General features: G+C 47.3%; 1 protein-coding gene across 1 annotated transcript; it reads left to right on the top strand.

Moving 5' to 3' along the window:
• The first annotated feature begins 1128 nt into the window (after positions 1-1128).
• On the top strand, positions 1129-8546 carry LOC121592660 (uncharacterized protein CG5098). Its single transcript, XM_041914302.1, has 9 exons — positions 1129-2121; positions 2198-2414; positions 2476-2619; positions 2688-2938; positions 3012-3387; positions 3467-3554; positions 3625-4778; positions 4851-5906; positions 6010-8546. Exons 2-9 carry the CDS (start codon positions 2349-2351, stop codon positions 6613-6615), a joined length of 3741 nt encoding a protein of 1246 aa, XP_041770236.1. The 5' UTR covers positions 1129-2121; positions 2198-2348; the 3' UTR covers positions 6616-8546.
• The last annotated feature ends 4548 nt before the right edge of the window (positions 8547-13094 follow it).

Raw genomic sequence — 13094 nt, 5'->3', positions numbered from 1 at the left:
AACCAAAAGCGTTGTCACTGCTCTAATTGGCAGTTACATTGGTACAGGTGCAAATTCAGTATATAAACAAGCTAAGATGGCGGTAAGCTATCTGTTCTCCTTGAATCAAAAAGTTGAAAGATTTCGAAGAGAACCCGTTACAGCCGTGAAAGTTTCGGTTGAAATCTTTATTCGCCTTTTAAGGCGACTAAGGCCTTAAATGCCTTCTGAATGCCTTCAAAGCCGTTTAATGCTGGTAGGGTGCTATTTTTAGAATGCATGAGTCGTTTGCCGTTTGCGAAACGAAGTCTTTCTATATTCCGTTTAGGCTTAAAGAGGCGAAAGAACTCCGTTGGAGCCAAACATCAACAACAATTCCGTTTAGGTTGAGAGCTTGAGTCATTTTGAACCTGTTTAGTGGTCGTTTAGTGGATTTGTGGCACTTGGGTGATAAGTGAATTGAGAATTAACCTTCCCGGGTATGTTATGCTCATTCATTTTTATAATAACTTTTTATTGAATAATCGAATCGATCCAAAATTGTCAGTATGCCTAGAGAAATATGTTTTTAAACAGTGGCAAAAAATTCAGAATTTTCATTTTTTTTAAATGTGCTTCTAAAAATAAAATCAATTTTTACCCCTTACTTCTTTAACCACCTACCCGTGTTGGTAATACATACAATAAAAGATTTTGTTTGCAGTTTAGTTGTTAATTTTGTAATTATATGTATAGCAATGCATTTACTTACATTTATAGAAGTAATTTCAAAATTTCTAGCTCCAAATATTCTACCAAAGTCATATAGATTGAAATGATTGCCCCAACAATCGGAACAACGTGGAGATCTATTAGTGTCAGTTGAACAATTTACTGTGCATTAAAATAACATAACTAAACGCCAACATAAAGAAGTATTGTTATCATAGCTACATAACATAAGTTAAATAAGACATTTTTTCACCAATAACGGTTATCTATTCAATTTTCACGGATATGTAATATTTTTAAGAACAAAAAGTGATACATTTTTCCTCTGTTCTAACGTGTTCTATTTACGATGTTGCCCAAGTAGAACTCCCCCTTGCAGCAGAACGTCGCAGCAAACATCGCGGCAGGCAGCGCTGTGACAGCTTGGTGCGATGATTAGGCGGTGTTTTTTCCCTCCCGAGACCGATGATGGGGGACTGCTTGCTCTTGCCGTGTTTTACCCCGTTTCGCGAATGAAAAGCATACGCATTGTTACTGTGATTGTCCCGAGTTGTTAGTTTGCGAGCAGGAATAGGGAGAAGTAAAAGCGCCAGTGTGCCGTGCCTGTGAACGTGATCGGCTGCGACGTGAACGACGCTCCGACCAGAGCCACACTCTAATCCCCTTTCGATGGCGTAGAGATCTGCCCGCACACACCACCAAGCGAGAAGAAAAGAAGGCAGGAAAGAAGGAAAAAAAGAAGAGCAGGCTGGCTTGCGTATCCTCTCGGTCTGTGTGAGAAAGGTGCGTGTGCGTGTATGTATGTGGCAGAAGCTGTGTATATGCGTGCAGCCGTCGGACGGCGACGAGCATAAGCAAGTTCACTACTCACCCAACCCGCACACACCCCTGCCGCTCACCCGCTGATTGGCGAGCATAACTTTGGTGGATCGATTTTTACACAATATGCGTGTGTGTGGTACTGTGTAAAACCGGCGCGTGTCGCAAAAAGTTGCCGGACAATCAACAAATCCGGACGGGAAGTGACGGCTCGGCAAGCGAACTCCTAGCTAGAACTGTCCATTCATGCGTTGGAGGTGTGTGTAGAGCTTTGTCCTTTTCATTGGTCCATCAACATCATCACCAACGCCATTATCATCATCATTAATGCGAGTGTGCGATGCGATGTTCATTATCAACGCAACGGTGTGTTCGTCAGCGTAGGATATAAGGTCATGCTGGTTTGGAATCGTACGTTGTGCTTGCCATTGTTTCCCTCATCGGATGCCGGTTCCAATGATCGTTTGAGATGGATTGTGTTCCCGACGGTCGTTCGTAGTGTGTGTGAGAGAAAGAGAGCGAAGGAAAGCGATATGAATAATCCGGCCCAAGTGTAGCGTGCATCAATGATACAGGATCAGGCCCGGGATACGGGAGTGCTGAATGCGCGAGGTGGATTAACACAGTGATGCGAGTGACAGGGTGAAACTAGCAACTGAATGCCAATGCTGTTTGATTTAAATTTCAGAGAGATTCACATAGAATCACGACAACAGTTACAATTTCCTTGTAGTAGCCCGCAGTAGTTGATCACTAGCGTGGTTGGCTGGCAGACGGACGGGACGGGAAGGCCGCATCACGAATGTCCCAAGCGCCCCAGTAGCTATAAACGTGTAGCAATGTCTGGGCACAATCCGCCGCATGGGCGTTTAGGGCAACCGAACACTACGTGGAGTCCGCTACAGGTATATGTGCAAGACGCGCCATTTCTGGTACCAGCTGCTAAAAGCATTTTCCCCTGCACAGGTCCCGTCATATGTTCCACGGCAACCACAGCTGGCACACATGTCGAGCGAACGGTCGATGGCACGCTCGCCGTTAACATGGCCCGCACCACCAACAACGCACCAGGACAAGATGTACAGCCTGATGAGCGGAAACATGATGAATGTAATGTAGTTTTTTTAGTTTTTACGAATTTCCATCGCGTGGCCATCAACATTGTATGTATTTTGCAGAACATTGAAATGAACCCACTGCTGCAGGGGTACGGGCGAAACGTCGGTATGCCATTGGGATCGGTCGATCTTACGCTGTCGTCCGCCAGCCGCAGCACGCCGTCCCCGAAGGGAGCGCACAACAATGTCCCGGTGCCTGCGGCGACCGGCTCGACGCATGGGACGCACACCTCCTCAACGACACTGCCATCAAACATTCCCACTGGCGGGGGCGTTCACGGTCTCGCCGGCGATGGTGGCCTTTCCGGAAGGTAAGCGAAAGCAAGAGCGTACGTTTGTGAGTGAGTAGGTGCGTTAATGCGGACCAACTTCTTCCCCTCACAGCAACCATCAGCAAACACGTGCATCACCATCGGCGAACGTCGGTCCGGCTCCGGGCGGCGTCATCCAATCGACCACGGTAGCGGCACTGAAGGAACGTATGCAGGGCATGGGCACATCCCTGACGCCGGGCACGGGTGGTGGAGCGGGCAGCACATCATCCAACAGCTTCGCCCTGACAAACGCAATCAACGACGGCAGCAACAGCAGCAGTGTGATCGGTGCGAGTATGATGCGGGCCGGCGGCAATGGGTTCGGTGCAGGAGCACTGAACAACCGTACCGCGAACGAGCTGGCTGCGCTCGTGTCGGGCAGCTTGCTGGTGAAGGATGCGAAGCAAATCAACAGCGAAATGGATGGCAAGAATGGACGCGATTGTGTAAGTATGGGCCTGGCCTGTTCGATACATACGCAAAGGCAACGCTAAATCCCGTTTTCGATCCCCTTCCTGGTAACAGTTCTCGCACCTCGAGTCGGCGGATTTGGTGAAAGAGTTCGTTTTGCAGACGATGCACTGCAACGCCCTGTCTGTTTCACCGAAACGAAGTAGGTGTATCGGTTGTTGGCTACTGGCAACGAGATTTACTGACAACCAACCAATGTTTGCCCTTTCCAGCCTCGCCGGCGAGATCATCGTCGGTGCAGTCAGCAGCGCTAAGCCCGACCAGAAGCAGAAGCCCACCACAGCTCAACCTGCTGCTCGGTTCGTCCAGCATCGATGGCAAGCTCGGGGTGGACTGTTTGACCGGTGCATTTCCCTTGCCGACCAGCAACGCCGCTGTGCCATCGCTAGCGCTAAACACGGACGCTACGGCATCCGCTGCCGAAGGACCGGATGTGGGCAGTGTGGCGGCCCGAGCAATTGGATCATTGCTTGCTGGCGGCAGCAGCCACGACCTGTCCGTCGGTGCATCGATACCGGCCTGCCCGCTGGCCAACCCTGCCGCCTCGCCGACCGGCCACAGTATGGCGTCGAGCGAAGATTCGGTCGATTCGTCTAACAGCAGGAGCAACGGCAACGCGCGACGAAGGCGAAAACCGGAGAAAACGAACAAAATGAATGCCGCCGCCTTTCCGCCCGAGGAGGGCAAATCCCTGTTCCACGGCGCCAAACCATCCTCGGACGGGCCGCCGACGGCATCCGCAATGCTCGACGAGCTGGACGGCTTGCGCTCGAATCACACTGGCCGGAACGACATCACGGCACTCGCCATCGAAGGTATTAATGCGCTCAGTCACGGTTTAGCTGCGGCACAGTGCGATCTTAGTCAGCCCACATCACACGCCAGTGCGCCGGGGGAAGGTGCTGGCGCCCGGGTAGGTAGCGGTGGTCAGCCGCATGCGAACGATTTGCCGCACGAGCTCTTCCGAAAGGCGGGCCCGCTGGCCGAGGCGTCCCCCGACCAGCAAAAGCTGCTAGAATCCCTCATCCAAAGCAATATGAGCGCGAACAGCACAGAACCGCCCGTTGCGGTAGCTGCTGAGGATGGTAAGCTTAGCGGCACCGCAGCGGCGGCGATGAACGATTGCGAAACGATCGACAAGATCGCCGCCATGGTGTCGGCGACGACGGCGATGGCGTCCAAGTTTTTCGCCGACAAGGCCGGGACCGAGAACGGCATCGAGGACGAGGGGTTGCCTGCTGCGTCCGGGATGCACTGTAACGGCCCTGCCCTGCCCGCGAAGGACGTACCGGAGGGTGGTGATGATGGGGAAAACGTTCACAAGGCTGACAAAAAGGCAAACGCAGCTGACAGCAGCTACGAAGAGGTAAGTGTGCTTGCGCTTTTTATATCGATTGCAGCATTGTAAAGCTAAAATATTCTTTTTCGCACTCCACAGGTGGAAAATAAGCTAGAGGAAATGTTTGCCGGCATCGAGGAGGAACCGGAGAAGCGTACCGACTCGGTGTTACGAGCCGAATCGGCCAGCAGTAGTGAGGATCGAGGCTCGAACGCGGTTGAGTCGGTGACAGCAGCGATCGACAGTGCTGCGCCAGCGAAGAACGTTTCCGATAGCGAGGTGATGAAGCAGCTATCGAACGATCTAGCAGCGTCGGCCGCAGCGGCAGCAGCAGCAACCGTCAGTGATAGTCCGGCCGGGACGGGTAGCGGGAAAAAGCCACTAACTCCAGCACAAAAGCGCAGCATTGGCAGCAAGGCAGGACCGGTCGGTGAAATGGCCACCAGTACGCCGGCCGCGAAACGCAAGCGCGGACCGAAGAAAAAGTCGAACGGCAAACCGTCCGTCCCGTTCCTGGAACCGGAAGGGCCGCCGATGCTCGGACTGAAGGCGCTAAGCAGCAAGCAGAAAAAGGGAAAGCCCGGCAAAAAAGGCCCGGTCGCGGGCAAGAAGGGAAAGGCGGGCGGCGGCAACAAGGGCAAGGGAAGCAAGCAGGACGAGCGCGACGAGGGCGGTGCCTGGTCCGGGGCGGGCACCAATAATACGTCCAGCACGGAGGCCGGCGGCGGAGGAAAGTACCGGGGGCCGTACGTGCAGGTCAAGTCGAGCGGAAGCCACACGGTCATCAACACACCGATCAGCGAGGAGGACGGCGAAAAGACGCAGCACAAGACGAAAAAGTTCGGCAACAGTCTGAACAGTTCGGAGCGCAGCAAAATCCGCGGCCTGCACGTGAGCACGCTCAGCACCAAGTACGACGCGGACACGACCGACACGAGCTGGATGTGCGTGTTCTGCAAGACGGGGCCGCACAAGTTCCGGCTCGGCGATCTGTTCGGACCGTACATTATCAGCACGGCCTCGGGCGAGTACGAGCAGAGCCAGGTGGATGTGGACTTCTTCAGCGTGCGGCGAACGCGCGAAGATCTCGAATCGAGCCAGGCGAAGCAGCGGCGGGCCGCGGAAAAGCTGAAAGAGCAGCAGCAGCAAGGCGGGGTAAGCATACGATTGCGCTAGATCGCTGCAAGTCCGCATTCGATCGCACTTTGTTGCACTATTGAATGCTAATCCTCTGCCTCTTGTCCATTTTCTATTCTAGCCCAAGGGAAAGAAGCGAAAAAACGCCGCCGGAGCTGCGGCAGCGGTACCCGCCGTACCGGCAGGACCGAGCAGTGCCAAAGCGATGGCACTGAAGCAGGAACCGTGCGACGATGTGGTCGATCGGTCGGCTTGCGAGATTTTCTACGGCATGGTCAAGGCGAGCGATAACACGTACGAGGTGTGGACGCACGAGGACTGTCTGGTGTGGGCGCCCGGCGTGTATATGGTTGGGACGCGTATTGTCGGGCTGGAGGCTGCCATATGGAACTGCTGTCGGCATCAGTGCCAGCTGTGCCGCAACTATGGCGCCGTGCTGAGCTGCCTGCATCAGGGATGCCACGCCAAGGCGCACTACATCTGTGCTCACAAACAGCACTGGAAGTTGACGGAGGATTTCCAATCCTTCTGCGATCGGCACTCGGGCCATTCGGGCGGAAGCGTAAACGATGTGTCTAAGGTGGAGGAGGTTGATGCTACTGGTGGTGGTGGTGATGGTAGTGGTGCTGCTGCTGCTACTGTTGCGCCACTGGCGACGACCAAGCAGCTAAAGAAAGAGGGCAAATCCAGCAAGGAGACGCTGGCCCTGACTACCAGTGCGTCATGAATCGTTCTCGTGATGGTGTGAACAGGATGGATCAAATTCAATGGAGAAAGGACTGATCGAGTGAGAATCATTTTAGCTAGCGGGCTGAGTGTGGGAGTGAGAGTGGTGGTGAACGCTACTCACAGCATGGAATTGAGAGAGGGGAGGGCCCTTCTGGCAAGCCGTATACAAGGATGCTTTTTTTATGATTGCTGTGTAACAGTAAGTTGTAAAATGTTAATGTGTTCATAAACTGCACATAATCACACTTAACTAGAAGAACGCTCTTGTCACTATCTTCAGTATAATTACGACCGTAACGCAATGCCGTATCGCTTGTCCCGCTTGAAGGCTGCGAATTGCGCTGGGTAGGAGGGGAGTGTGGGGGGACATTTCAATCGTGCCGCAAATGTTTTGCTAGTTTTAGTATTGCCCATGTTTAGTTCCACTCCTGCCGGATAAGATTTTAGGGAGCTGGCGCTGCATGATAGTTGGTGGCAGCAGCGAAATACGTATTTTGGCTATATTTTTATATTTATTTCACTGCACGTGCGTATTTCACGTGCGTACCCTCAATATAGTCCGGATCAAGCGTTTCGGATATGCATGAAACATTGTAAATGCACAAAACAATCATTTTAGCTAAAAAAAAAAAAAAACATTCACTTTCAGCAGTGGTAGCAGAACAAGAAAGGTGTTATCGCAAATCGTTAATGACATTCCATTTCCCCCACTGGAAAGAATACTCTCATAATGGCGCATTTTTGCAATGCTTTATGTATATTGCGATCGTGGTGTGCGTGTTTCGGGGTTTTCGTTTTAGTCTAAAAGCGTTCACACTGAATCAAATAGTCTTTTAACTTCGTTTTACCATCAACGAATCTCTCTTTTATTCTAGTGCATACCGTTCTTCGTTCTTAATTGTACATAGTTATAGCTATCGAACCACAAACCAAACTTTTCAGTCAAAAAAGAAGAAGCCTAATTTCACTTTGGTTCGAGAATCAAGTAACTGCCGAAGCTAGCAAAACATTATCCCCAGGTATGGAAACGTGGTGGCACATGCGAATTTTAAACCTTCACAAGTGATGAAACAGCACGGTAATGTGTTTGATTTCTATAATATAAATATATATATATATATATATACAAATACTTAACAATGCTCGTAAGATGAAAACAGTTTTTAAGTTAATTGTAATCGTATAGTCAGGGCCATCACTAGCTTTCGCCATGGTTCATATACAAAGATATTTTTGTATTCGGAGAAAAGGAGACGTAATGAGCAAATCGAAACACACTACGTAGCATGACAAACATTTTATTCTGAATAAGCCATAGTTTACTTGAATTAGCGTATGATTAAACTAATCGTGGTCAGTTTTTGTACTATAAAAGGGAAGGGGGGGTTAGGCGCTAAAGGATATTCCACCTTGTGCATCATTGTGGCTAGAAAGTGTAGTGGACAAACGGACAAACTAAGCTGATGCCGATATCGCCGATACTGCTCGATCAAACAATCATGCGCAACGATCGTTGTTCCACATTTTGGACAACATTACACGTAATAGGTGGTCGGTAAGAAGGTGACGGCTGCACTGTATGCGGAGAGCGATGTATGCGCCGATGAACCGCAGCTGTGTAGGGCGAGCGCGAGCATCGGCAAGCGAAAGCTAAATTTGTAAAGACAAGTTTCTGTGTAAAATTTGTCGAATGCATGTGATTTACCGTTTAAAAAGAAGTGTAAAAATATGGAAAACAAAGTTATTTAACAAAACCAGAGACAAACAGAAGGTAAAAGCAACAAAACAAATGCAGTAAACAGAGATAGTAAAATACAAAGAAAATAAAATTTAAAACAGATCAAATTCTACTGTAGAAGTATGTCGTTTTTGCATTAAAAGTCGAACAAAATTCGGATAATAAAACCAATGTAAGTTTTATGAAATGAAGCGATCGGCATTTTGAGAGATTTTGGGGGTGGTTGTTGCCGATCGGTTTGATTATTTTTGTTGTTTTGCTGTTTCGTATTTATTGGTGGTGGGTTTGGCTTCAGTCTTGAGTACATCCTTAAGTTGCTTTACCTAATTAGTGGTTTATATTTTTACTTAACAGGTGACATCGTGTGTAAGTCATGTGCTTGATTGAATCTAATAGTCATCCCATTTCTTGTTTTAGCCATTTTGAAGTTGAAATTTCAACAAGTCACTTGAACAATGTGATATATTTTCTCTGAAATAGGATTTAAACATGCTGATTAATGTAAAACTTGCTGATCACACGTAGCCTTGTGTTCGGATACCTATCTATGAAGAAGTAACTGTCTATTGCAAAGGTACATGTTTAAAAAGCAGTGACTCCAACTGACGGCTACCATCTCGAGATGGCAGAGAAGATTATAAAAAGGTTTTTCTGGCTATATGTTGTAATCCATGCCGTTGAAAACATTTTCGAATGGAAATTCGAAACGGAAAATCTACCAGATTTTAATCATCTTGAAGAGATAGCTGAATTTCAAATTTTGTAAAAGATCGCTGAACACTAGATCAGTGATCTTTAACCTTTTTAGGATAGCGGACCACTGTGTTCACTAATCAAATATTTCGCGGACCACCTCTGTTCACGCCAGAGACCACAGGTTTGAGATCACTATACTAGATGATCAATCTATCTCATAAAACATTTTACAGTGTTCTTCCGGGGTTCTCATAACGTAGCAAAACTTTCTTTCTGGTAGTGAACATTTTGTGACGGGATTTTGACTCTACGGCATCCTTTTTGGACAGGTACATTGGAAATTGCTGTTAGATCCAAAATGATCCTATCCAATAAGGGTGCCGCAGGTTTCAATTCTCGTTGTATAAAATTTACTTTCCAAAAGAAACAATCAAAGAAGTGTGAAAATTATGAGGACCCTTGAAAACTCCTGGTTTATAATCGCATTTCCGCATTTCGCAACCTGGTAATTGCTATTATTGAATCGCATCTGGATCGTACCACTAAACGAATCGAAGAAACGACTCGAATCTCGTGGTGAAAGTAAGTCTTGGCAGTCCTTGTAAGGCTGTAGACTTCGATGAGCCGAGAAACGAGTTTTTGGAACACAATGATAGCTTAAATACCATACCTGAATACCAAAATACCATGCATGAAGTACCAGATGAACAAGAATGGGAAATTGTCGGTACGTTTTTATTTCCGTGAAATGTCTGCCTCAGAAGGCTGACATTTTCCCGTTTTCTGTTCAGGTATGAGACACATACATACCAATCGAAAAAACCCAACGCTTGGAATAGATGCTGTGTTTAATGGTAGTGTTGTCGGAAGACAGTGTAGGATCGTTAACTCGTACAAAATCACTGGTGTGGTCACAGCTAAAGATCGCGTGATACTTTTGCGATTGGTCGTGAGATTTGGCTGTGGGACCATGCTTGAATATGTCGATCATTTATCAGGAAATGCGAATTTCGATCGCATGACTGAGGCATAATTGCGCGATCTGTCAAATTCCTAGTGACATTCATATAGTGTTCATGTCATTGACTCACTTGACTTTTGAGTTGAATCGCAAACCCCTGTACAGGTCATTAATCAGCAAATGCATCAGCTGATCGTGAAAATCTGGGAGCAGCAGGAACTACCGGAAGAGTGGCAGCTGGGTGTCATTCACCCAGTCTACAAAAAGGGTGACAGGCTGGATTGCTCGAACTTTCGAGCCATCACAGTTTTCAATGCCGCCTGCAAGATCCTGTCCCAGATCATGTTCTGCAGATTTGCGCCCCTTGTTACAAATTTCTTCGGCAGCTACCAAGCTGGGTTTGTTGGTGATAAATCCATCCAATTTTAACTCTACGGCAGATGCTCCAGAAGTGCCGGGAGCGCCAGACCCCTACGCACCACCTGTTCATTGACCTCAAGGCGGCATACTACACCATAGACCGGAATGAGCATGCAGCGGTACCACTTCCCTGGGAAGTTGATCCGGCTGTTAGAGGCCACCATGAACAGGGTGCAGTTCAAAGTGAGAGTGTCGAACTTGACGTCGGAATCGTTGGAATCTCACAGGGGTCTGAGGTAAGGTGACGGACTCTTCTGTCTGCTCTTCAACATCGCCCTGTGGAAGGTATCATTCGAAGCGCGGGGCTAGACAACGACATCCGTGGCACGAACCTCTACCGATCTCTTCAATTCCTTGGCTTCGCGGATGACATCGACATCATTGGTAGGACAACAGCGAGAACAGCGATCTGTCGGAGATCGGGTGTCTACTTGGATGAGAGGCTGCAGCCAGGTACTGAGCATCCTGTAGAATGATTGTTGAGTAGGCCAACATGGGAGAGAAGGAGAGAGGATATGGTCGCATAAAGTAAACAAGAAGCTCCTCTCTATTGACTATCAGGAATGAAAGTATATCAGTGCCAGTATACGTGGAGGTATTTCAGTATATCGTTGTATTATTTACTTATTTATTTAATGATGTTGTTAATTATTATTTGCGACCGAATCGCTCGCAAGGTGTTGTTCCCAGTAATTATCGATAGAGGGCGACACGGCCCGCGTTTAGTGTGGTCAATGTTCAACACTGATCGGGCCGAGTATTCCCGAACTAGTGTTGGGAATTACGTTAAAAAAAGATACGGAACGGAAATAGTTCATTTTTCAAAAAGAACGGAACGTGAACCGGGGGTGCAAAAGAACCGACCCAGAGCTTAGAAGCCAAACTGTGATCCGGAGGGAGGGGGGGGGGGGGCGATTTTGTTACTTGTTACAGGATATGAAAAGGCGTTTCTTCAATCTGAAATCATATCTGCCACCAAATCTAGATGGGTTCAACCTATGCCCAGTAAGCTTTAGCAGCTGTGCTAATATCAAGCATGCATTTATTATCCAGGATTTTTTTAACGTTTTTGATGCGACTACCATTTTCGGTCATAGCCTTTCTGTACCACTAATAGGCTTGGCTATTAGTAACTTATTAATTGCCCATAGCAGGATAATCATCCCAGCGTATGGGGGCACGGTTCATTCGAGGCTTTTACCCATGCCGATGTTATTGAGTGGTACAAAGTTGTCGATTGTATCACGAGACTGACTAATTATTTGAATTTCACTTACTATTTAAAACAAATAGTTTTTTCACACATACCGTTTACATGTTTACGGCATTCAAACGGTTGGCGAATGGAACAGAATGCTTCGAATCGAAAGGCCAAATATTGGAATCATGCCGATTGCCAAGATCAAGAGGATAACATGGCAAAAAAAAATACATTTTATTTTTCGTTGTTCATACTCGCATATTATAATACATCTCTTCCAACCCGTTCTGCAATATGAGTACAGATTAATATTTTAAAATAGTTATTTGTCTAGTTAAAACAAGCTAAATTATAACAAAAAGTATAATAGACGTTACAAATTGCACCACAATACCAAATGAAACACTATTTTTGGTTTCGCTTATCACGATTTTTATAAACGATACGCGACGAAGTGCGATGAATATTCCTGTGAGCTAGGGGAGAGTGCGCAGGCAACACATACTGTGTGCGAGAAAGAGTGAACAGTTATCTTGCATGCAGCAAGCAACAGCCGAACAAAGCCGGTTTTTTCAAAGAACGGAACGCACGAACGATAGCACCTTGCTAACAATGTTGATGCGGCAAAGGCCGGAACGGAACGGAGTGAACGGAAATAACGGATTGAAATGAACGGAAAGAACGGAATGAACGGCAAGAACGAAATGAACGGAACGGGACGGAACGGAATGAACAGAATGAACGGAACGGAACGATTTTGTATAAACGATCGGAACGGAACGGCCTACATGAAGAACGGAACTTTTTTACTAGGTTCGGACCGGAACGGCCAACACTATCCCGAACGCTTACGATCGAAGCTGCAGGAGAGAACAAAGTTCATTCTTTCTCCTAAGCCCGAGACAAGCGATGGATTTTTAGCTTCGCAAATAAAAATATCGATGCTTAAAAAACGCTTGTTTTAATAAAAACAATTGACTTCGGCCGAAAGAAAAAATCCTGTTGCAGTGTGCAACAGATGTTTTTTTTTTTTTTTTCTTTGGCTCAACACAACCGTTGTCGGTCAAGGCCTGCCTGCACCACTTGTGGGTTTGGCTTTCAGTGACTAATTGATTTCCCCCCCATAGCAGGATAGTCAGTCCTACACGTATGGCGGCACGGTCCATTTGGGGATTGAACCCATGACGGGTATGTTGTTAAGTCGCACGAGTTGACGATTGTACTACGAGACCGGCAACAGATGTACTCACACTTTTTTCCTCATTATTGCGTAAATTGTGAACAAATGGATCTAATGGATCTAATAATCCTCATATGATGGCAAAGTTTACGACTCAGATAAAGGTGGTTAAGCAGTCGATTGTTTCAGTTTGTTTTTTTTTTACTTCAATAGTAAACGTTCAGCCATTCCTTAATGTGATATTCATATTTCTCAGATAAAAATATACCAACAAAAGGCAA

Source organism: Anopheles merus, chromosome 2L, assembly GCF_017562075.2.
Source record: "Anopheles merus strain MAF chromosome 2L, AmerM5.1, whole genome shotgun sequence".
NCBI lineage: Eukaryota > Metazoa > Arthropoda > Insecta > Diptera > Culicidae > Anopheles > Anopheles merus.
The sequence above is the reverse complement of the archived record's forward strand: the minus strand, read 5'-3'. Positions and strand labels throughout refer to the sequence as shown.